The following is a 26,152-nucleotide window of genomic DNA, read 5'->3' on the forward strand; positions in this document are numbered from 1 at the left end:
CCTGCGTTGGCAGCCATGTCAGGTTGAAAAGGGAGTTCAGACTGAGAATAAAAAAAGTAAAATAATAAATAAATAAAGAGTTTAATCCGGTGGAGCTATACAGGTATACACAAGGTGGGTTTTTATTTAGTCTTAAACATTAGTCAGCATTTGTTTTTCTTTTGGTCCAACAGGATCTATTTTTCCCCACATATAAACCATTTAAATAAAAATAAATTTATGGACAAATTTCAGTATTTTTTATTAAAGTAAAACAGTGCTGCAGAATCTATCAAAACAAAAAATCTCATCCGGAAAACTCCATGTAACTTATTTATTTTTTCTTTTTAACTCTTCATCACATCACCTAATTACTTTAACTAAAAAAACACACTAAATCACAGTGTCAGTAGCTTTTCACCATAATAATTACCATTGTGATGACATTAACATCCGGCAGGTACATTTGGCCTCATTTGAATAATTAACATTTTAACACATGCTGCTCTTTTTCATTTTTTGTCTTTTTATTTTTTTTAATCATCTTCATTTCCTTCATTTAATTGCGAGTTTATCAAGGGTGAGAATGATGAGACCAACGTATAATTTACCAATCACTTCTCTGTGTTTTTGAAATTGTATCTTACAAAAATATGGTTCAATGTTAAAGCGGATTCTGTTTAAAATAAATCAAAGCCATTACTCCTAATATTTAAAAGCTAGAATAGATTTAAAAGCAGAAATTAATGCGGTGTGATTTAAATCGTTAAATGATATGCATGACACTGCTGATGCCAAACTTACTATTGAGGGATCATTTTCAAAAGGAATCAACGTCTAAAACCTCCCTTTTTCACCTGCAGACTTACAGTTTTAGTCAAGATATATGAGAAAAGAGAAGAGAGTAATGCTGCCACTCACGCAGGCCCGGATTCAAAAAGACATATATCTCGCTGGAGACACAGGGGCGGGCAGCGAGGTGACAGAGAGGGCAGGGCAGCTCTGCCCGCCTGGGGAGTTTGGCATGTGCCCTCCTTGGGCCTCCTGCAGGCATGGGGTCAAAGTAAATAAAGGAGCGATGCGGACCGCCTCCAGCAGCCGCTTTTCCACCCTTCATCCCACACCCCAGCAACAGAAATCGGCCTCTTTATGCGGTGACCACGCCCTCCTGAAGCCATCCATACCTCTACTGCCACATGCTGCCTTTTCTGCATTCTCCTGCTCCGTGTTCAGACATGAGGCCAAGGCCCCTTCTCAACAGTTTGTAACAGTCTAACACTGAAGCACAGCCGGGAAGCTTGAATATGCCGGCTCCAGTGGTGGCGTTAACATCGATTCACCGTGTGCGCAAAATGGGTACAAATGCAAACTCATACCTCCAAGATATAGACGGCTGTGGCCACGCATGAACTTACATTACAAGCCTGAACCTGCGAGAGGAAACCGTGTAACAACCGACACGCACGTGAAAAGTCACGCATGCTCCTGCTGTTCCCCCAACGTATGTGGACGCAGAGTCACACAGCTTCTTAGGTAATGAAATCCATGGTTGTAATTCACTGGAACATGGGTGGAGAAAGTACAAACCCTGATGCAGAGCAGAGGGGGGGTGGTGGACAAGGAGTTCACATTCCCCAATAGGTTTAGAAAGTGAAAAACTGCTTTACACGTAATAAAAAACAATAGGTAGCCAAATAGCCTGTTGAGCTCATAGCAGGAAACACAAGATTTGTGGTGTGAGCAGACAGCTTTGCAGCCTTGTAAGCTCATGTTAAATATCCATTCACCAATGGTAGTTCAGCGGTTAGCACGCTCACACACTGTTCCCCACGCCGCAATGTTTTTGCGCCCCGCAATGCAGACCACAGCTCCCCTAAACCTTCAGAATCACTTCAGCGACTCACCGTCCACAACGGGACAATATGCCAATGTCCTCTTGAAGTTAATGTCAGGGCAGAGCAGACACATGAAGACCAACTCATTTTCTCCTCCTACTCCTCCACCTTTCCCATCCCTCCATCTCCCCATCCCTCCTGCTGGAGGAATTCCCAACCCTCTCAGCAGGTAGCTAGCCAGCCGAAACCAGCAGAACATGTGTTTTCCTCCCCTGGTCGGGTCAAAGCGAGGTCGTCCATTCATTCCAAGTGATATAGCGGCCGCCTCGCTTGCCTCTATGCTTATCATGTGCTCTGCCCTCAAAACAGATGATGAATTTGACTCAGTCGATATGGTTAAATAGATAGATAGAGGAAGGAAAGAGGAATAGAGGAGAAAGATGGAGAGGGACCCCCCTCTGGTGTCTCCAGATGCATCTCGTCTCAGCCAGTTTGCAACTCAATCAGTGACATGTGCAATGTTTGGAGAGAAATTGTATGTAATGCCACTTCTTTTTTCCCCCTGTTTTCAGAAGTTCAAGCAGGGGATGGCTTTGAACTTTGACCACAGCGTTATGAATTTTCTTTTAGGCTCCAAGGAACTTAAGGAAAACATTTTCGGGACAATCTACACAGGATATTCGGGTTTCAAAGAAAGTTTAGATTTCACTGGCTGCCTTGATGTTCGCCAAGTTATTTTTGTTCATTCTTTAAAACATACATAATATTGTTGCAAGGGGTTCAGACAACCCAGAATACTGTGTTGAAGCGCTGCTGATCAAAGTGGAAGAACATTGTTGCCTCATTTGCTATTTTTATGAAATTATTACACATACAAATAAATTCATTGCTATTATCACTCACCACAAATAATTTACTGCAATTACTGTTAACCCCTTGACATCTATTGATGCAAATATGCATCAATCTACTTCTCCTCCAAACTTACCTTTATTCAACATCTATTTGAAAGCAAAAACATGTTGTTTGTTTTTTAATAGCTAGAAATAAATTCAGGTCTCAAGGGGTTAACAGCTGGGATATTTATTGACACTATAGGTCAGAGGTCAGACTCCAAATAGAAAAAGAATAGCTTATTCAGAAATGTTGATATTAAAAAAATCATGTGGATATTTTCAACAGATATCTCTGTATAAAAGTTACCAGTAAGATGTGACAAATGGTTTTCTTTCAGTAAGACTTATGAAACACTGTTAGACATTTAGCTGCTTCACTAAAGTCACCTGTTAACTACATCCCTTGAGTCCACCTTTACCTGTAATTTGCACCGAAGGCGTTATATAACAAAGTTTTAAAATGCATATACCTTCACCTACAGCTGCAGTCAAGTCAAACAGGCTGAGGCTCTAATGAGACATAAAACGAAGAAACAACAATAATAACACTTAGGTATCGCAGCCTGTACTTAATGCTTATCAGGTGTCGTGGCGCCCATGACACCGTGCTGAGTAAGAATCTCGACAGGAGGCATCCTCTTTGCCCCGTCAACAGCATGTGGGCACAGACGGGAGCTGAAAAGACGAGACAAGAGATTAAGGAGGCAAGAAGCTTTGTGCGCCCTCCCTGCCTCAATGGCAACCCCCACTCTCATCCTGCAACACACACATACACAGATATCATGCTCCCATTTTTTCTTATTACCGTAAGCACGAAGGGAAAAACCTGAGTGAAATGGTACTTACTAATGGACCAAAAATGTGCCCACCTTTTCACTCTCCAAAAACCTGAACAACCACTCACCAAATCTGCCCTGTGTCTGCCAAGGAGTACATTTAGTCAATCACAGAGCGACCTGTAAGGAACGAGGTTTCGGGATTTCTTGTGTGACTGGGTGAAATGTGAGTTAATGGCAAGAGAGTTGGTGGTTGAGGAAAGGAGCAGGCAGAGTAGGTAGTTAAAGAGCAGAACAGTGCCTTAGGGGTACTCAGTGTATCCGGACTCACACTGGGAAAAGTGTATTTATCAACTTAATAGCAGGTGTCTGATTGAACATGACTATGATTACAGTAAGTTGCTCCTTCTTTTGCTCCCTCTTCCTCCTCATCATACTCCCTCGCCTTGCGTTTCCTCCATCGCCATCCTCCGTTTTCTTTTAACAAACATATGTGGGGTGAGTCTAGCTGTCAGCACAGACCAGAGCTTTTCCACAACACCATTTAAAGGTGCATGTCATTAAAAAAATATGAAATGTCTACAAGCTTATGTGGATGACATACTATTATTTTTCAGTGATTAAAAAGAAAAAAATATGTTTGGAAAATGTAAAAATCAATATTTGAATGAAGTGGAAGTTTAAAAATTAAAATCTTTTTGGCATTTATTTACACTTCTGTGTTCTTTTAAATATGTCTATGCGTAAAGGCGTATATACATCTAAAAACATTTAGATTAAATGTTAATTTGTCCAGTGTTCTTAAATATTTTGTATGTTTTCCTTTAGATTAATAGCTAAAAAAGAAATTGTAAAAAAGAAAAAGAAGCTGTCTTATCAGAAGTGGAGTTGCTTCCCTGAGAGAAAAGCATTTGAATAAACAAAATTGACTAGTGCGAAATGGGGAGCGGGAGTCATTTAGCTGATAAGGCAGGGGAGGCCCTTCAGGTGTCTCCTGCTCCACTGCTGTGTAAATGAGCTCCAATTAAACAGGCGGCCCCTTGCTCCGGGTCTCCCTGCAGCCCTCCTCAGCCTCCACCATCCCCTAAGCCTCCGGAGCCCCTTGCTGCTCGCTGTAAGGCCCACCCACTATAAGTCTGCTGCAGCTGCTCCATCACTCCCACTCCCTGTTTTTCACTCACACTGCGCGACCCAAAGGCCTGCCTAACTCATGTGTACTCAGTTGTCTGTTTTGGTGCGCGCTTGCCTTTGCATTTCTGCGGGTTTCTGGGCCCTGAAGCATTTTAGCCTATTGTCAACTCCTGATAAGTGCCAGCGTGGTGGAAGGGCTGCGTCCCTGTGTCGGGTTGATTTGTGTTTGCTGCCGTAATTGCTCTGAAAGTGAAAGCTCATTCTCACAGTTGAAGTTGGAGCAGAACATTGAAAAATACTGGGGTTTTCTCCACATGGGTGCACTTTTCTTTATTTTACTTACACTCTCTGACCTGATTGCTGGAGGCATCTTTAAGCACAGACCAAACATGAAAGGTTTGCAAACATTGTCTGATTCCTCACAAGGCCTTTGCCACACAGCAGTGGTTTTTTTTCTTTTGGAGCAGCAGGCCATTTGGCCAATTAGATGAGGTCCTGATTTAGGCAGCCAGATTGGGAGGACTGGATGCTGGCCAGGACACCGGGGTTATCGACCCAAAATCCCCAAGAATGAGTTTCTGGAAGATCGAGGCAAGCAGCACGAGGGGTCTGATGATGAGATTCTAAACCTTGCAAACTCAAACCAGCTTTACAGTTTTTATATTTTGGGCATCGTGGTCCATAATTTGATTTAGAAATCATTTTTTTAGAACTATATACAACACAAACGTTTTGATTATTTTTAAATTCTCCTCTCATTTTAGGTTGGTTTCTAAAAGCTGTCCTTGTTTTCAAATCCAATCTGCTCGATCAAACTAAAGGATGATGGCAATGAGCTATGTATTGTAATGTGTACACTGAAAAATAAAACACGAAACAGCCGCAGAACTGAAGTAACACCAATATTACTTCAGCTTGCTTTTATGACTTTCCCAGTTGAAATGAATCTTTGCACAAAATCACTGATGTTTCATGGATGGATACAGTAGATGGATGAGTGCTCGGATGGATTTCCTGATTCTAAGTGGATGAACTCACTATGGGAGAGAAAGAAACAAGCACGGAGGTGATGACTGTTACTTTAGTGAGAGATTTAAGCTTGAAGTTATTCAATTATGGAGGATTTTATTTACTTTTGTAAGTTTTACTGAATTTTTAGAGAATCTATTCCATTTTGGGGGATACAATTTACAAGAAAACTTGAAGGTTAGCACAGGTTTTACTATGGATGTGAGTATTGTTTGATAGTAGTGATTGTGATGTGTTCAGCAAATAAGTCTGAACGTTGAATCAGTGAGGAAAAGGGTTAAATAATGTGTTCCTACTCATCACTTGTTTCTGTATTCTGCAAACTAACCTGTGTTTCTATGTCCAGCATCTTTGCATTGTTGTTTAATCCTACAACACACCATCAATGAAACGTATAACGTTTTAACTACCCTAATGCCATTCAATAGTTACATGTTCTGTCCCGTCGGTTAAAATACATAAATAATCAGTAGATGGTCAAAGGTTTTAGCAGACACATCAAATTTCGGCTTGAAATAAATGTAAATTATGTAGTTAATTATATAACTTTTTTTAATTTTTACAACTATTTTCTTTGTGGAAAGGGTGCTATTGTTTATGCACAAAGCTGCAAGTCCGTCTGTTTCACATCGCTCCTTCTGCTCTAAGAGGAAAGCACAATTAGCTGTTCTTGTTGAGGTGTATGGGGCCTGTCAGCAGCACCTCGTGCATAATACATACCTGACATTCTGCGAGCGTTACCTGCCACATGTAACCAGTCGCACTGTAAAAGGTGTTTGTCTGCACCCCCACTGCTACAAATGTTAGATATTTAAAATTAATGGCAGAGATTAAAATACTTTAAAATCCACAAATGGTATATTTAAATATTAAGTCACATGTAATTAAGCAGAGGGAAATATACATCCCTGTTGTTAGGGCAATTATAACAATTTCCATCAAGGGATTTCTCAGCTTGACTTTTGTTCTGAGCGATAGTGATTACCAGTACGTTTAATTGAAGTCATTTTCAGAGACTTGGGGTATTTCTCATCCCCAGACTTAAATAAAAAGAGTAAGCTGGACAGAATGAAGGCAGCAGTTCTGGTGGACAGGCTTAACAACCTGATTTTCTCCTCTCCTGCTCCTTCCTGTGAGCATATTTGACTGTGCATAAGGGGGCCGTCCACAGGTGGTTGAGGAGGTCAGTCGCCACAGAGGGAGCTGCAAATCAACGGACAGTCGGAGATGAAGACTCAGTGGGAAAACAGCAGTGGAGTTAGCAGCCATTTCCTTACATCACTTAGGGTAAAAAAAAGAATTTGAGGGTGTGATGTTCACCTTGTTGGGGGTAACAGCTCGTTAAAACTCAACATGTTGTGTTTTTCTTCACTTCAGGCCATCCTATTATATGTCTCAGTAATTAAGCTTTGGGATGGGCTGTAAATTTGAAAATGACTGGAGATTTTCCACCTTCAATCTGAACTAAATGGGTTTATATACGGGTAGGGTTTTGTAAATGGATGGAGAACTCTTATTCCTCACTCTAAAGTTGGTACAATTTTCTAAAACAACCAAAATAGTTTATGTTAGAAGAACTAAAATGTCTTAAAACCTTCCAACTATTGATTTTCACTCTAAAGACAAGCAACAGAAGTCAGTTTTTTCTGACTTTAGTTTTTTTAAAAGGGTATGTCACAGCAACTTTGTTAACTCTTTCCAACATCGAAAATCAGAATTAACCACAGAGATTGTTATTCCTAATTGGTGGACAGAAACTCGATCAATTATTTATATACTTGGTTAAGTGTTTTTACATTTCATTAAATACAGAAACTGTTTTTCAGGCAGAAATTATCACATATGCATTTTACACATTAGTTTCCTGATACAAGTCCTAACAATGTAAGAGAAAAACTTCACTCAAATTTATAAATAAAAATTTAAAGAAATGTCATTATTCCCGATTTTACTCAGATATGAATGTTTTTTTATAAATGTTTGTAAATGTTTTTTAAATTCTATTTTGTGTTAAACTCCAATTGGTCTAAATAAAATTTCAAGTTGATGCCAAATTTGTTTAAATCTTTGACGTTTTTACATTCTGCATCCCTATAACTCCCTAAATGAAAAAAGTCCAAGTAAAATCAGTAGTAGAAGATGTTTGCAGAACTAAAATGTGAGAAATTCTCTGTAATTAGAGTAAAAAAGTATACTATCAGTTTCATTCCTATGTATTTTAAACATTCATTTTTAATCACTTGTAGTTCACAAATTTCATTTTTTGTTTTTGCAGATTTTTAAACCTAATTTATTGGTTGTAAAACCTGCTCAAACACATTCCTTTTAATTTTTTTATGAACCTTTTATTAGACATGAATAAAATTGTTTATCTTCTTATTATAAAATTATGAAATTATTTTAGATCCCAGATATCAGGAGCAAAATTCAACTGTCACCTCTTTCACCTCTGAGGCATACAGTCAGTGATTTTCTTTCTTTAATTAGTGGCAAATATTTGATATCTGCTGGTTCTCCACTCTAGAAGAGGTGTGCTTCTGGGGTCTAAAAAGCTTTCTGAGCTAAGATTAGGTCTTGGCTGATGCTGAGTTGTGTAAATTGATAAACAGGAAGCAAAAGTAAGCAATGCTGACGCTGTCAATCAAACTGACAAATTGTTATATTCAATTTCTTTACAGGTGACAAGTTCACCTCTGCTGTTTGTCACTTTCCCAAATGTTCATTTCATTACTCTAAATCTGTTTACACCGTGATTTGCTGATGCGCCTTCAGATCAGCTAATTGCTCTTGCACGGAAAGCATGCCATTAAACAGTGGCCCCTCTGTTATAATGCTCAAATCAAGTTATAATTGTCTCCCAGCGTTCATGCGAGAGCGCACAACTCCATTTCCTAATCTGTCTTAGTGTAAGTAATATGCCTGCACACTGTCATGAGTGACACGGGCCTCTTCTCTGCAGCCCCGTGACCCGTTTTAAAGATCAACGCCAACCCATGACACCCTCGCCCAGCAGTTGTCCTCCCACTGAATGTTATTACAGAGAAAAGCAAGGTCAGATTGCAGACTTGATGATACATGGGAACCACTTTTGAAATGAGAAAGTCTACTCTTTTTTTTTTCTACGCCGCTCTGTCGCATATTGACCTTGGCATTTTTGACAGTAGCATCCATCACACACGTGAAACCTTTCCAACAGGCAACGCTGGTCTGCCGAGCAGCCAAGTGAATCAGATTAAGGAATAACACCAGTAGATGGATGCCTGACGTCAAAGCAGCAGACGCATCAACCTTCCTGTTCCTCATGGTTTCCACTTCCTAGCTGCAAACCCCCCACATACACACAGCCTGGTTGGGTTATGTTTCTCTGATTTTGACACTAATGATTAACGGCTGCAGGATGACTGCGATTTTGATCAGTACAACAGCATTGTAGCAGTAATTAATTTAAGGGAGCATTAAGGGGTTGTCGACTGAATCATCTGCTGACTGAATGCTCCATCAGTTCAGACAAAAGTGGAAGTTTTGTCAAAGTAAGGTCAGTCACTCATGTAGACATTTTTCAACACTCCCATTTCTTTCTTTTTTCCACTTTATCATAACAAATATTATTAAAATAATTTTAAACAAAACTACTTCAAAATAAAGCTTATTTGAATGTATTGATGGGCTTTTAAGCTTTGTGCTGCAGGATGAATTTAAAATAATTTTAAAAATTACTTATGTGATGAAAGCTGCAACTCTTTTTTTATAAAGTTAATATTTTATCATGATTGAAAAAATACTTGTCATATATTTTTTTGTCATAAAAGTTAGAGTGTGTCAAAAATCAAATATCTTTTATGTTATATACATATTTCATATTATATTTTTTATTTTATTGTATTTAACTACATATAAATATACATGGACCAGTTTATAGAAATGATACAATAAATGTGGAGAACATCACTTCGGAAAACTGAACATCTCTCTGAAGGGAAAGCTTTTGTGTGGCGAGCCAGCATGGAAAAAGACATTAACATGAGGGGATGCGTGTGCATGTTTCAGAGAAGGGCTGCACTGAACTACTCTGTTGGGAGCATCCAGTCAGTGACCCCTGTCCTTCCAACTGTGTGGAGAGAACTTTTGGTCGATGTGCATGTACAAAAAAAGGAAGAGGAGAGTGTGCCCAAAAAAAACCAAAATAAGAGAGTGAGACCGAGTGGAAGTGAGACAGAGGAACAGCACAAAGAACAGAGGAGCATTGTGCAGTTGCGAGTCTCCTCAGGTCCTCTCTGAGCAGCTCGTCCACATGCTCACCATGCACAGCCTGCGGAGAAGTCCTGAACCGCACTGGCCTTTGCACTTTGCACTGACTCACACAGCGCAATGGGGCTGCTCTCTGTGTTCGTCTGGCCCGGCCAGGTTCAACACACTCCCACAGCTGCAAAAAAATGCCACACCAACTCGATGGAGTCTTCTCTTTATTTCTTCGTGTGCTTTTGGCACATTTACAAATCAGGAAGAATTATTGAAGAAAATCTAACACTAAAAAAAACTAGAAAACAAACATTGTGTTTAAAAATTTATTATTTTTAAAAAAAAACTTTTGAATCAATTATGACCAACAACATTGGATTTATTGAATTGTAATCGCAGAACAGTCCCCTTACTTTTTCCTTCCTTAATTGATTTTTTTAAAAATAATAATTTATTGCCTATTTTTCTGTTGATAATCAACATGTTTGATGTTATGAGGTAGTTTTATATAGGCTACAAAAATCGCATATAGACGCTGCAGTCGATATAAATTAACAAATGTTTACCTGGAGGTGAAAAAAAAAATGTAAAAAACCATCAAAAATGTGGTTCAAAGGTAATAAAAGCAACATTTGCGAAACAATTTCCCTTCTCTCCTGAAGCAGTCACATTTGAAAACAAAAGCATCTCCCCTTTTTCTCTTTTATCAGTCTCAGCATGATGGGGTTTTTTCAAAATCAAGTTTTACGGTGTCCCAGCAGGACATCTCGTCCGCAGGGACTCTAGGGAAAGAGGTGAGTACCAGGTGCTGCACACCCTCTCCAGCTATTACAACCAAACTGTCTTAGATTTTTGTCCTATTTTACCTTCCATGTACCCCCCAGCTCGCAAGACAACAGGATGGCAACCAAACAGCTGCATGTTCTCCAGCTTCACCCATGTACAGCTTAATTTGTCATCTTCAAAATGGATTTCCTCCCTTTATTTTTGTGAAATGGAGAGTGTTGCACTGCACAACACACAGAGGACTCATTTTGCAGAGCCAACACATGAACATCACCACACAAAATTAAAATGGAGAGGTTACTCTCAATTTTAAAGAGAGAGAACAAGGCAGCAGAGCTTAAATGTAATGCTTTGAACATTTCCCACAAACATGGACTTGGAGCCCCCTCTATCCTTCAAGAGGAAAAATGCAGGAGCGCTCCAGAGTCTTTTCCTGCTTATGCTTGTAGCTGTCTGGCAGACAGAGCTTTAACAGAAACCACGAGCAGGGAAGCTTCTTTAAAGACTTTATCAACTGTGACCAACTGCCGCCAGCAGTAACCCATGTTATACAGGCCACAGTTATGACACCCTCAAAGGGCTGCCCCCGAGGAGGCAGGCGACAGGGAGGGGGATACAAGGGGAACAGGGCCTCAGAAGTTCTCCACCTTCCCTTGAACCACGGACGCACAACCTCGGCAGGAGGTGGACAGGGCCAGCTTTGAAAAATAACACCTTTGTGATCCCCTGTGCCTGAGATGGATCGTGGTCTGCAGATGGCTCAGGATGCTCTCAACTTTAGGATTTTCTCTTTTTTTTTTCTTTTGTACGACTTTCCTAACTCAATTTAGTTTTAAACTATTTCCTGCAATCAATTCTGCATAACCCAGCAGGGTTGTTGGTCTAAGTCAAGCAAATACACTGTTTTTCTCATTCTCACACATCAAACATTTGTATTTAACAGAATAAATGTGTTGCACCTCAAAACCAAAAAGATAGCTTTTTCAAGCATTTACCTTTGCATCCTTTTCCTTTCAGGCTGCTAATATGTTGCTGTAATTGTGTTACAGTTTCCTTCCATGTTTGAAGTCGCGTGTGTGCCTGACTGGAAGGAGGAGAAGCTTCAGGAAGGCCTGTGCTGCCTCCCAAAAGCCGCGGTGCCCCTTTTGTGTTATTTGGAGGGCCTGTTGTCCCTCCTCTATTCAGCGCTTTCACACTGGTCTCACTCACTTCTCACTCTCTGGGTTCCACCTAACAGTTCATAAATTAAGCAGAGGGGAGGCTTGAAATAAAGGCTTGAAATAAAGTAAAAATAAAGTAAAAAAATAAAGTAAAAAAATATAGTAGAGTAAAATAAATCAGGGTCTTATCATTATTTATTTTTTTTCATTTTGAGATTTAACTGCTTAAAAAAGGGTTTGATTTCTGAAGCAGCACCTCCAAAAGGTGGATTTGTGAGTCAAGTGGGACATTTGGATGGATCCACTCAGGGGCCAAGCTGCTGTTGACACTACTGTTTTAATGAGAGGTGGGGGATACGTTGCCACAAATCGCAGCTCAGGGGTGCTGCGAGGAGGTGTGCGCATGCACGGCAGGGACAGAGCTGGCAGGGGACGGAGGGCTGCAGCCTGGTTGTGGAGGCAACTGCTGGCATCACTGTCTCCCCTGTCAAAACAAAGACCACTTGAAGTCAATGAGGCCAGCAGCAGCGCAAGTGCAGGCTTTTATTGTCACCGATCCCCCCCCCCCCCCCCCCCCCACCTCCCCAAGTTAGGATGGAAATAATTCTTGTTTTCGCTTCTCGGTTTTTCAAAAGCATCTTGATGGATATATTGAATTCAGTAAGGCTGCCATACTTAAGCCTACAGTGCACACTGTGACAATGACTTAATGGCATGAATAGGAGAAATATTTCACAGCTCCCTGACTTGTATTGTATGCTATTATCCCTTTGTGGTGCAAAGGGGATCAAAATTATGAAATATCATGCAACGCATGTGGCATCTTTTCAATGGTATCACTAGGCTCCCATTGGAAAAAAAAAAAAAACGGTTAAATGGCTTTCCAAGAAGCTGTGTGCGGGACCATATGGACACGTCCACATCTCCTCGTTTCATACATGTTTCTTTTGACATCAATAATGCCCCAGTATCCAGTGGCGTTTGGAACGCATCCAAAACAATTATAAAGTTGCCGTGGAAACTGAGGTCCAGTGCCAGGCGGAGGCATACTGTCTCCGCTCAGATAACCACATGGAAAGTCACTGCAAACAAAGCACTTGACAGGGGTGCAGAAATGAGGGACATTAAGAGGGAGGAAAGCAGAGGATGTTTAGAGGTGGGGAGACGGAGAGACTGTTGCAAATGCTTTTTTTGTTTTTTTGTTTTTTTACATACAAATAGCTAAACTCTTTTTTTTCCATAATCTGGAAATAGTCATCACACAGGAAAAATAATCTAAAGTTTATTTCAAATTGCAGCCTTAAGGTATGCATTTGCCTGCATGAACATTATCGCGCCAAACTGAAACACAGTGGCATGTGCAATCTTTTAGGATGTGGAGTAGGGACCGGAGTAATGTATTGTAACCTTATGCTAACCTAATGAACAGGAGGATGAAAGCGGTGTAATGGAAGCGTTTTTACATTCATCTTTAGGCTCCTCATTATGCGGTGAACCTGACAACCTCGTTAGGAGTCCACGAAAGATTACCCAAGCGGATAAAGAGGACCACCTTAAAAAAAGAGAAGAAGGAAGAAAAAAAAAACCAGAACGACTGTAAAACAAGAATAAATATCAAGAGAAGAGACGCGACTGGCACACACACACACCCTCTGTGTCTTGGTGGGAGTGTATGGGCCTAAGGAGTCAAAGGACAATCTGACTGACTTTCAAAGACCCCTGACCGTCCAGACTGTTTATTCAGATGAGAGCAGGGGAACACTCCCATTTCAAAGTCCCTCTCTGACTTTGTTTTGATCACGCTGATGGAGAACATACGTGTTGTCACTCTGTTTGGACCAAAAAAAGAAAAGAAAAAAGTTATGTCTATTTTTTTGCCTCCAACATTTCAGTTTTAATATCCTTTTTGAATCTAAATCTAAAACGTTAAACAAAAAAAGGGGGGTTATTTTTTTTTTTAATTCTAATTTTCTAGCAGCTCCAGCTCACTTTAAGCAATTTCTATAACATGAATCAATTAAAACATTTCTTTGGGTGCCTGAAGTGTCAGCAGATCTGTGTGTGAGTCATCGTTTGTTCTCATTAGTGTTGCTTGGAGAAATCAGCAGCTCTTGAGGAAATCTGGCAATTTGTATTCGCAAATAGGGATACTCGAACCGACAACCTCAAAGCCATTTGTAATGTGGGAGCAAGTGCATTTGCGTGCATATATGTGCTTCTAAAGTGGGTTTCAATATTCCCTTCTACAATGAAGAGGCAATTTCTGCATTAGTCTTAGTAATGGTGTTGAGACCCGAGCATCATTAGCTCAACACTGCTCTCCAATGGAGGCTAAGTATAGCAACACATAAGAAATGTAGATACTCTGAAGATGTTTGTAAACGTTTGCTGGTTTTATGGGAAATGTGTGAAGCTGTATAGAGATACAAATATATATACAACTTTTTTGATAAATATTTTCATTCTTGGATGGTCAAGACTTAATTTATTGAAGTTGTTGTAAGATTATTTTGAACCCAGAGGTTTGAATAATTGAAACCACGGTTTCAGTTCTTAGCTGCACTACATCATGGGGCCTGGATAACATCATCCTAAAAACAAACATTGCAATGTGTAGATTTAAATGAATAAAATGAAACTTTGCTTGTTGAAAAAAAAGTTTTATATTGAGTTCACACAGCAACCTTCAAATGATTGAAAATACAAATGTATTTATTATATTACCATCTCTCTTGTTTGGGTGACTTGGTAACTTAGCCATTTTCTTCTAAAATAAGCAATGTTTATGATGCCTTAAAGGGCCTATATCATGCAAAATCAACTATTTGTGCTTTTAAGTGTAATATAATGTAGTAGTATTTTGATCACATCTTTGAGGATTCCTTTAAAAACCTGCGCTCTGAGCACCTCCCAATCCTGATGCAAATTGCTCTTGATCAAGTAAGTGATCTGTTGGCAGTCACTCCACTGATCCATACATCTGCATAACTGTGTATGGCATACATATTTACTGTGTGTTAGTTGGCCTAAAGGTAGGATAAACCTATTGATTAAAAGAGGTGTCAATATGGACCCCTGGGGGACCCCACAGGTTTGAGACATTGTTAACTGTTTCAACAACGTATGACATGTCTTGAAGAGAGGAATAAAGCCATTTGTGGGCAGTAATCATGATGCCTACCCAGTCCTTTAGGATCACATGGATGACTGTATCAAATGTAGCTCTCTGATCAAACAACACTCAGACAGAGATTTTATCTGTACCTGTATTCTGTGGGATGTCACCTGTCAGCTTGATAAAAACAGTTTCAATGTGTTTGTGTGAAGGGGCCTAAAACCCCCCCTGAAAACCATCAAAGCAATCATTCAGCAGGAGAAAAATCTGTGAGCTTTTTAAGAGACTACCAAAGAGGGTCTGTTTTGAAACGAGCACATAGCTACTCAGCACACTTGCATCAAGATCGCTCTTCTTTCAGAGGCTTGGTGGCAGCAGTTGGAAGACTGCAGTGAGAGGTTAACCACGTGAATGAGTCATGCTCTGCACAGATTTAGAAATGTGGGAACGACATTGAGGCAGCATTTAAATGAACTCAGAATAGAGATGGTTTTCTCACTGACAGGTGTGAAGTGTGTCAGCTCTGAGTGTCTCTCTGGCTGCAGAGTTGTGATTTGCATTGTGAAGTTTGATGCATGTTTAATGCGCAGGGTCTTGTTAATGTAAATGTGGAAATTAGTCCTGAAAGATATGAAGCTGGAGGGCGTGTTAACTTATTCAGTGTAGCAAACAGGAGACATGATCTGTTATTGAGCAGTCGTGGTGAGAAGGTAGAGTGGTCGACCTCTGATCAGAATATTGCAGGTTTTGTCCCCGCCCTGCCCACCCATGTGTCGAAGTTTCCTTGGCCAAGACACTGAACCCCACCGTGATCCTGGTGGTTATAGGTTGGCACCAGCTTTCGGCAGCGGAGCCGCCATCAATGTGTGAATGTATGTGTGCATGGGATTGTGACTGTAAAGCACTTTAGGACTTCAAAGAAGGTAGTAAAGTGCTACATAAATATGCACCAGATAGCATTTTCCAGGCATTCATAGAAAAGATGGACACCAGTCAGCTCACTCCACATCTGCACATGTGTGGGCCCTTTCCCTAAACAGGTCCTACCATTGTCAGATCAGTTTAAAGTTATTAACGAAGAGCACTCTTCTGGATTCACAGCCCCAGCAGTCGAAAAAAAACATTTGAATTTATTTGTCTTCCCATGGATTTGGGGGATTTTTAAAAGACTTCTTTGTATGTCAGCTGCTCCCATAGGGGTCACCAGAGAATCACCCATCTAACCCAATAATCTGCATCCTCCTTGCAAACTACCCTCATGTCCTCCTCCAAGAGTTTCTTGAGTTATATGGAACTGGTTTTGTTTTGTGATTTAGACTTGGAAAAACAAACTCCAACAAACTGGAACCTTTAAACTGCTAAATCAATTTGAATCCTGATGCCACCAAAAGTGGGAGTACAAGGAATTTGTTTCAAAATGTAAAGCGGAAGTATTCTATTGAGTTACTCTCTACTACGGGATGCTCCAGCACTGCTCTGCTTTACAAACAGTTTTACAGCTTGTATTTAGTTGCATTTTTAATTCAGGTCAAATCCCAAAGGAGTTATAATAAAGTTTTAATTAAACACATTCTGTCATTTATCATTTTTGTTTAAGAAAGTAAGGAGATAGAGAAAAAAAATATTAAAGTTGGAAGCTAAATTTTGTGTGGAAAAAAATCTGAGATTTTGTCTTTAGTCCATTTCGCCCAGAAAAATCAAAAACATTATAAGACTTAATATTATTATTTTTTGTATACATACATGCTCCCATTTCACATTACAGGCATTTACGAAGTAGTAATGGTAAAAAGTATTAAAAAACAACATGACATCACACCACTACATTGTTTTTAAATCACGCATCTTTCCACTTTACAATTGATTTGACATCTATTGCACACAGTTCTATACAGCTCTAATTTCATTGGTCCATGAAAACAGGAAGTCCTGTGACGTTGACCAATCACATCAGAGGTTTATTCCTACGGTTTGGTTTCATCCCAAGTGGCCTGTTATTATTTCAAGCTAAACGTCCAAAACAGGTGAGTTTGTTTACTTTTTTGTGACATCCCCTTATTTTACGCGTTTTTTAATCGATATACGGCAACAGATGACAGATTTCGGTAGAATGGGACCTTTTTTAGGCTGAATGTTAATGTTTAGGCTAAAGTTAGTCGCTTGTCACGACTCTGTCTCGGATATAGGGCAGAGCACAGCCCCCCCTCGTCCTATACAGCCACATAAGCGGTTAACAAGCGGTTAACAATGTGATGAGTCATGGGGGAGTGGAGCTCGGGTGGCCTCTGGCTGTATAATCCCTCAGTGAAATCGTGTCGTAAAGGCGGAGGTTTCTGTAGGTATGGCCGCGGAGTTTCCCAGCAGCATTGAGGAGGAGGAGGAGGAGGAGGAGGTGGTGGAGCCGCGCGCCGCCCCCCAACCCCCAAACACAGGTCAGCCAGCCTGACCTGAGAGCGCGCGCTGCGGCCGCTTGTCCACACGACCAGAACCACGAAGCCTCCACTGCTGTCTTTCTGTGATAGATTCACGCGTGTTAATAACTGTGACCTAAATAAGCAGAAGATGGCGCCAGTATTCTGTTTCAAACAGTCCCCTCACCAACAGGTCCACATGAATATGTATGCTGTGCCCAGCCCGGGAATACCAGGCTGCCCACCAGGCTTAGAATATCTCACACAGGTAATTTAGCCCCTTTCTTTACAATTTCTTTAACATTTTATTCCTGCTGCCAGCTGTACACGTTTATAACAGGAGTCTGCAACCTTCAACAGTTGAAGAGCCATTGTCAATTTCTCAACCACTATAACCAAGTAGGAGCCAAACAAGTCTGACGTCATTCTTTAGAAAAATAAGGCATTGACTTGTATTTATGTCATTTTTACTATTATAGTAAATGAACAAACTGTTTTTTTGGGGGGCATAAATAAAACAAACAAAGAGAAAACAGCATTCTTTCTAAATCTGAAATAGTTCATAACTTCTGACAGAGGTTCACAAACTCCCTTTCAAAATAAAAGACATCCTGTCCCATTAGAACTATTTCAGTGCAGAAACTGTAGTAGTAGATAGTGAAAGGTCAACATTGATTAAAGACGCACTGCTACGTTTTTGGTGTTTTAACACGTTATTGTAGCATTTTCCTCATGATGGAGGACATATGTACAGAAAATGAAGGTGTGAAAAAAAAAGAAAATGAAACTGTGATTCGAAGTATTTATTTATTCAAATCGCGATGCATCAGGAGCAGACAAAAAATGGTTTTTGAAAATGCTAGTTGATATGAACAAACTACAATCGGTAGGCCACAGGCTCCCTTCTCCGCTCCATTCTGATGCAGACACTTTGACTAGATCCATGTACGTCTTTGCTTTCCTCTCTGAGCTGGCATCTGGCTCCAAACTGTACGGCTGGATAGCTTCAATATTGCTCGTCATTTTGGTGCACCGGTAATGTTAGCTTGGGTTTGTGAGGGGCTGTAAGCTAAGGGGAGAGAGTGTAAACAAAGGCATGATGGAGAAATCAGCTTGGGCTCAGTCTGTGCCAACAGTCAGAGGCGAATTTCACATGAACTCCTTCTGCTCTGCAGAAACTGTCTTAGAAAACGACACAGGCTTTTTGATTTGGGCATAATCCTAATTAAAAGACCGGTGGGAACACTTTTACAACAGATCGTACACACGATTGTATTGGGACTTTAAAAAACACCCCTATCCCACTGTTTATTCCACCATTTGTGGTGCATCACAGCCAGAAATGAACAAACCTGATTTAAATCAGAGCTAATTAAGTGACCTTTACCAGACTTTTTGGACCACTAACTGCATTTAAAATCCTTGATTTTTTTTTTTTTCAAAAATAGAATACTAGGAATTCTGGTCATGCTAACTGACCTCTATGTGATTTTATGTTGTACACGGTGCTGAAAAACCAGTCTTGGTGTTTTAGTATGACTTTGATAAACTAAGCTTGATAGATTGTTGGAGCGTTATGGTTACTGTAGGCGAGAGGGATATTTATTTTTGCTTCAACTGTTTGTCAATAAGTAGAATAACGTTCGACTCATCAGACTTTCGTTTTGCTTTATGTGCCTTGTAGTCTAAAAAGTGTAACTTTACAAAATAAAAGACGTAGTATTTTTCCTCTATCAGAGGGGTCAGAGAGCCACATGTGGCTCCGGAGCCTCAGGTTGTAGACCCCTGGTTTATAGCAAAAGAAATGGAAGCTAATCTTCATTCCTTCCTGTCCTTCTTGATGCATCTCAATTCTAATAAAAAAGAAAAAAAGATGTTGCATACTGGAGCAGCAATAAAAGATAAACATTAAGAGACACATTTTTTTTTTAATGAACAATAATAAATGATATTTTTTTAAATGTTCTGCAGGAACCGGGCTGCTTTGAAATGAGATCTGAAATTGTTGTCATTTAAAACCCCACATGGGTTCATTACCTGCTGTGGCTGCAGCTTTGTGTCATGTCAAAGTTGTAACTAAAATATGAATGGAGCAGTGGCCCGGTTAGTTCTCTGTAACATTATAGGGGCAGCTTATGTTGTTGTTGTGCTGCATTGGTTGTGCTTTAAAAGTGCTGACTCAGCAGTCAACCTGCAGACACATTTCCTGTAAGCTCAAGAGCTGTCAAAGCGGCTTTCACTAAAATGTAAAATTCCCTCAATTAATGTCAAAGATAAGTCTTTTAGTCATTTTGTTTTTTTGTTAATAGAAAATGAGAACCCAACAACAATTTTCTTCAGGGCTTTTACAGTAAAATTTAACTTTTTTTTATATTTTTATTACACTTTGGGAAGCGGCAATTAACAGAAGCCTAAATAAAAACAAAAAATAGAAAATTTAAAAAAAAAAATGTGAAAAAAAAAGATGAGGGCCAAATTTGACTCAGTGGTTAATAATTAATTTAATTATTATGTATTTTTACTAAAGTTTTTAAAATGCATAATTGTTTTCCCAAACAAACAACATTTTACAACAAATTTGACTACAATTTAACTGAATAGTTTGTTTCTTGGACAGAAAAATGAAAAATATAAGATCCTGAAATGAAAAAAACTACCACCTGATCTGCAAGCAGTCACCTATTTTTCTCTCATTTAACAGAAATGTTGCTGTGATCAGAACTGGTCCGTAGAGGAGTTTCATATTTCAGTGTCAGTAACACACACGCAAAAAAAAACAACAGAACATCAGCCATATTTTTTCCAGATGGATTGTAATCTAATAGATTTAGTTAGTTCAATTGGGATTTTTTTAACTATGTTTTATACTAAAACTCATCAGTCTCGATTTTATGGGTAACCAGGATTTTGTATTTAAAAGTAATAAAAAGCAAAAATAAAATGTATATGTATTATCTGGACATTTTGAAAACACTTTTTACTCTAAGTTTATATTTAACTGTTCTTTTTGCTGAATTTGAAAGTGAACCTAAGTATAAGTCTTCTGTTTACTGCTGTCAGGTGGACCAGCTGCTCATGAAACAAAAGGTTGAGCTTGTGGAAGGTAAAGGATGTTTTTGTGTCCTTTCAGCTGCATCACTAACAGTTTGTTATCCACACTCGCTCACTGCCATCTTTGTTTGTTTTTTTTTAATCCATGAAGCTCTTGTTGGTTTTGAAAGCAACAACAAGTATGAAATTCGAAACGTCATGGGCCAGAACGTGTTCTACGCCGTGGAGGAGAACGACTGCCTGAGCCGGCAGTGCTGCGGCCCCCTGCGCTCCTTCACCATCCACGTCCTGGACAACTTCGGTCAGGAGATCATCACCGTCACCAGGCCGCTGAAGTGCATGTCGTGCTTTTTCCCCTGCTGCTTGCAAGAAGTGAGTGTGAGCAGCGCGATCTGGGTTTGACATGTGAAGTGGTTTCCTTGGTGGGATGAAGGCCGTGACTTTGTCTCCAAATGCTCCACACAGCTGGAGGTTCAGTCTCCCCCTGGGAACACAGTGGGCTACGTGATCCAGCAATGGCACCCCTTCTTCCCCAAGTTTATTGTTGCAAACGAGCACAATGAGCCTGTGTTGAAGATCCACGGGCCCTTCTGTGGCTGGAGCTGCCTTCCCGATGTTGACTTTGAGGTGCGTCTACTTCAGCATGAAATTCAAACTATGTCCACAAAATGATTGTACCTTTTTCTTTACGCAGAATATCATTTTCTTGCTTTGCTTTCATTAAGCCATGCCTCACATACCAAAGCTGCAAGACCTATTACACTACTCAAGGGTTTGGAAAAGCGGCCAAAGCCTTAGTCACAACTGCCCTTACGGGGGGATACAGGCTGTCTGCGGGGCTCTCATGAACTATGAAGGTCGTAGACTGCTAGGTGAGCCTGTAGGGCCAAAATATTTATGTACATATTTTTATACAGGCATGCTGCGGGCGACAGGTCATAGCGAACACTTACACAGCACGCAAAGGTAAAGTGCACTGTCACGTGCACACCCCTTTGCATGTGACATCTGTCAGTATGTGATCAGTGCTTGCAACTGACTAACAACCACTGCACGGTACGCCAGCGTCACCCATATGTCATTAGTCTGTGCGAAGGACTTTAGCCTTACTGCACTATGCTCTTACCACATGCGCGACTATTGTACGTTTCATTTTCATGACATCAGTTGCGGTGGCTGTACGAGCCTCAAAACACGTTAAGATGCGGCCGCGCCTCTCTACGACTCCCCACGGGCCCGGACAACCCAAAATGCCACAGCACCTATACAGGCATTGACTCGTAAGGGTGCATGTGACTAAGGCTTAAAGTATTGTCCAACCAGCAGGTTCGTCCAATGTGAACGCATGACAGAGACCAAGGACTAACACTGCAATAAAAATCCTCTTATTGCAACTGAGTTCTGTAATTGAACTTTTTTTTCCTCTCAGATTTTGACGATGGATGAAGTCAATAAGATTGGAAAAATCAGTAAGCAGTGGACAGGACTCCTGCGGGAGGCTTTCACAGATTCGGACAACTTTGGGATCCAGTTTCCCCTGGATCTGGATGTGAGGATGAAAGCCGTCATGATCGGAGCGTGCTTTCTCATCGTAAGTGCAACTTTAGACAATGCTGTTTACAAGTTGTATTTCACTACAAATGCTGCATCTGCCGTTCATACTGGAGCCTCGGTTGTAACCCTTTCCTCTTGTTTTGCATGTGTGCAGGATTTCATGTTCTTTGAGACCACAAACTAGAAGCCAAATGGGCTTATACTTTCCTACATCCCTGGAAGAAACAAGGCCACAAAGCCATGATGATCCATCCAGAAAATGAGCAGCAGCCTTCGTATGGATAGTTAAAAGGGAACTGGATGGGTACAGTCCGAAGGTGCATGAACATTTAGAAAGAACCTTTGCTTCAGTTTTAGCTTCTCAGGTTGGCTGTAATGCCCTGCTGTTCAGATAGAAGTGTGCAAAGCAGCTCCATTTTATTTGATTCATATATATATATATATATTTTTTATTACTGGAGCAAACAGTTCAAAAGAGATTTTTCTAGTTGGGCCATCAATAAATGGATAATATCAAGCCAAACTGGAACAATATGAATCAAACATGAAAAGGAAAACAGCAAAACGATCCAGCATCATGTGTGAAATTATATAAAACTATAGGAAAATAGTTTATACTAATAAATAAATAAGTAAAACAACAAAGGGGTTATAAAATTCACTCCAGTTATCAAACCTGACAAATTGCACTAACTAATTTTTAAACTAAAAATATTCTGGGATATTGTTAACCCTTGTGCTATCTTAGATGACTCCACCCTTACTTTGACGTGTTCTTCCTACCATGACAAAGGTGGATAAAGGTGGAAAGATTTCATGTAATCCATGGACACCAGTGAAGATCACAAATCATTGAAGAAAAAAGGTTCAGAGTACTGTCTAGTGGGTCTAGATGACCCAAGTCCCAACGTTAAAGTGCCCAGGATAGCACAAGGGTTAATAAAACACTTCTAGATTAGGGCTGCACGATATGAGGAAAACTTGCGATATTAGTGATCAATATTGCGATAACGATAAATTTGCGGTAAATAAACAAATAGAAAAATAAACAAAAACATAATTCCCATTTCATTGCAACAGTTTAAAAATTATACTCCAAATGACCCTCATCGACATGGGGGACAAACGTCAGGGTGGCTAACCCTGGTCCTCAAGAGCCTCAACCCTGTCTGTTTTCCAATTCTCCCTAGACTGCTCGATAATGATAACCAAAATCAGGTGTGTTCAGTCAATCAGGATGTGAAATCACTTGAGTCAGCCAATCAACAGCAAGCTGGTTAAGGAGAGCTGGAAAACAGGCAGGGTTGAGGCTCTTCAGGACCAGGGTTAACATAATAGGCCTCCATCTGATTGGTCAACAATGGGAAGGCGTCCATCTGATTGGTCAACAATGGGAAGGCGTCCATCTGATTGGTCAACAATGGGAAGGCGTCCATCTGATTGGTCAAAGCATAAAGGGATTTTATTTGATTCGTTAAATGCTTCAAGCTGCTAGAAGATTGTTTTAACACATTTTGGGTTTGCGATTTATTGCGATATTCGCCGTCTTTTGCGATATGCATATTGCAGAGCTGGATATTGCGATAACGATAAATTTGCGGTGTATTGTGCAGGCCTATTCTAGATGGACTGCAGTGGTGCAATAATGATATTTATACAATTTTACTGCTGCTATGGATTTTTGTCCAGTTAACCTGCATGGCGATCGCGGTTAAAGCAAGTTCATATAATCATTCTTCCACCCCCATGCCTCACAGGAAGTGATGATACATTTTCCCAAATGTCTCTTCCTTGCTGCCAAACATCTCTACCAGGATCTCAGTGTCCAAAAACACACAATTTCTTTTGACTATATTTACATTTAAACAGTTGTAAATGAGTAAATACTGAAGAGTTTCATAATTCGTACTACTAGTTTGGCAGGTTGGAGCTGTGCTCATGTTGTCTTCATGGATAGCCATGTGTTTTTTTATCCAACCTTTTTTAGGCATGTTGTTCTGTTGGTTTTTTTTTTTTCTCTGAAGGGAGATTTTGGAAGATACACAATTGTCTTTTCTTTGTTGCTTAAAATGAGTACCGGTATTTTCAAAATAAGATGATATTTACAGATGGCCTCTTTTCCAAAATGATGGGTGGCAGCAAAATGCTAAAGTTCCTGACTGATAAAGGGAGCAGTGCAAAAATAGACTTAACACCTGCCAAAAAACGGTTTGATACCAAAATGATTAAATATCATTGAAGCAGATCTAAGTGTAGTTCTACTTTAGCTCCTAAAGTAAGAAAACATTGTTCATATAAGGATGTATTTACTTTATTTAAAACCTTAAAAAAATCTATTTTTGTTGTTTTGTGTGTAAAATCCTGAAAGTTGAAAAAAGAGTTACTTTTAAATATTCAGTACAGTAGGTCATTTATTCCTAGTTTCTTTTTTAATTATTTATATATTGGTTAGTTTAATATTTTGTCAGCTGCAGGTGTTGTGTGCTGTTTTTGCACTTGTTTGCGTGTGTGCGAGTGTTGTGAGTAAACTTGCCCGTTGTTAAACTCTTGATATAAAACCTTCTGGGAAACGTAATGAAATGTTCAATATTTCCTTTTTTTTCTTCCTCACCTTGGGTGTGGATGTACCTCTTCTTATGCAGTCTCAGTTGTGTCCACTGGATGGAGCTAGATGTTCATCTCTGAATGATCAGTCGCATCGCCTGCTTTCGCCATAGAAATGTATTCAGCCACTAGTGACTGAAGACATTGTATATTTTTTGGAGAATCTCAGGTTGAAGTGTGTTTGCTTCTTAATCTATAGAGTTTGCTAATGTTGATTCTGGAAATCTTCATCCATTTTGCAAATAACTATTCTGCAAACATTAAATTTACATATCATTTATGGTACAGAAGTCGACATTAAACCATCATGCAGGTTTCTGTTTGGTCACAAATACTGTGTAGTAATTATATTTGTGTACTACATAAAAAGAATGCCAGGTGTTAGTTTTAGCCAGAATAAAAGTGTGTTTTTTTCTCTACACGTAAGGTGTTTGCCGATTTGCAAATCCAGAAAAAGGTCCATCTTAAGATGCTTTTTAATAAAAACTTGGTATAGAGCTTTATTTTTGTAAAAACAAAAGTACTTTACTGCCAGTTCTACGAGTTTATGTTGCATATTTGGACCTAAAATTGTTGCATTGTTTCATCCTGCCTTCAGTGCACTGACATTTGTTTGTAAAACTACCACAAGTGGATTTCTCTCACTCTTTCGCTGTATTGTGATTTAAATCTTTGATTTAAAGATGAAGAACATGCTGACGTTCTTAAAATTTACTTTTCTGGGGGGATAGAAAGATGCATTTATTCAGAAATGGCTCCGTTTATGTAGGTCAAGTGTTGCTCATTTCCTGAAAATTGATTGTGTTTACAAGGAAAAAAATACAAAAGAAAGCAGAGAGTGTTGTGGTGCTGTTTAGTCAAACAGCTGAAATGATATTTCTTTAATTTTTGCTCTGAAACTGTGAACTAATAAACTGTTAAATCAATCAAATGAAAACTTCAGCATAGCCTGCGCAAACAGTCAAATGCCTTTTTGATCATTTTCTTAAGTGAATGAAGCATAAAAACACAGTTTTAAATTGATGCAGTATATCCTTGCTTTAGTACTTTTACTGAGCTCTGAGCCCTGTTTTTGAGTCAGCTAACTAACAAACTGTTTTTATTACATCGATTGTTTCTTTTAGCTGCAGAAATCCTGTAAATGAGGTCATCAGAAGTAGAAAAAATAAATGTAACATAAACATCTGTCTCTGATTCGTTTATTATTACGTTTTTTGTTTTTTTTTTAAATAATAGAACATTAAATATAAAAGCTTCAGCAATGATGCTAAAACTTTGCTTTTTTATGTGTTGGTTTACAACAGTTAAATTATATATTTGCACATCTGTTCAAATGTAAACAACAGATTTTTATTATTAGGGTGAATTTATTACATGATCAACGTGTGACCACTTTTAACAAACCTTAGGAGCTGATGAAAGGATACCTTCAACATCATCTCATGGGAACAGAATGCACTGTCATTACAGTGACTCACAAACTCCTAGTTTATCTTTCTTGTATGTCAGAATACGGTACATCTGAGGCAACGCTCCGAGTGGGATGGTCATAAACCAGTGGTTGGAACACATTGTGGAGAATTCTG

At 39.6% G+C, this 26,152-nt stretch overlaps 1 protein-coding gene and 1 long non-coding RNA gene across 3 annotated transcripts in view; one reads left to right on the top strand and one right to left on the bottom strand.

Annotated features, from left to right (window-relative positions):
- LOC144988140 (uncharacterized) overlaps positions 1 to 26,152 on the bottom strand; it is a 229,409-nt gene that overhangs the window by 31,078 nt on the left and 172,179 nt on the right. The window lies entirely within an intron of this gene.
- Positions 16,839 to 25,747, top strand: si:ch73-206p6.1 (phospholipid scramblase 1). 2 transcript variants are annotated; one of them, XM_078938183.1, is made up of 8 exons: positions 16,907 to 16,970; positions 17,551 to 17,625; positions 20,059 to 20,108; positions 20,418 to 20,460; positions 20,560 to 20,780; positions 20,874 to 21,035; positions 21,838 to 21,999; positions 22,117 to 25,259. In XM_078938183.1, the coding sequence occupies exons 4-8, from the start codon at positions 20,433 to 20,435 to the stop codon at positions 22,144 to 22,146; spliced, it is 603 nt and encodes a 200-aa protein (XP_078794309.1). In that variant the 5' UTR covers positions 16,907 to 16,970; positions 17,551 to 17,625; positions 20,059 to 20,108; positions 20,418 to 20,432; the 3' UTR covers positions 22,147 to 25,259. The 2 variants fall into 2 exon arrangements, with proteins under 2 accessions (XP_011487274.2, XP_078794309.1); XM_011488972.4 differs by lacking the exon at positions 20,059 to 20,108 and having other exon boundaries at positions 16,839 to 16,970; positions 22,117 to 25,747.

The sequence above is a fragment of the Oryzias latipes genome, chromosome 20 (assembly GCF_053564925.1).
Source record: "Oryzias latipes strain Hd-rR chromosome 20, Olatipes_Hd-rR_3.1".
Classification (NCBI taxonomy): Eukaryota; Metazoa; Chordata; class Actinopteri; order Beloniformes; family Adrianichthyidae; genus Oryzias; species Oryzias latipes.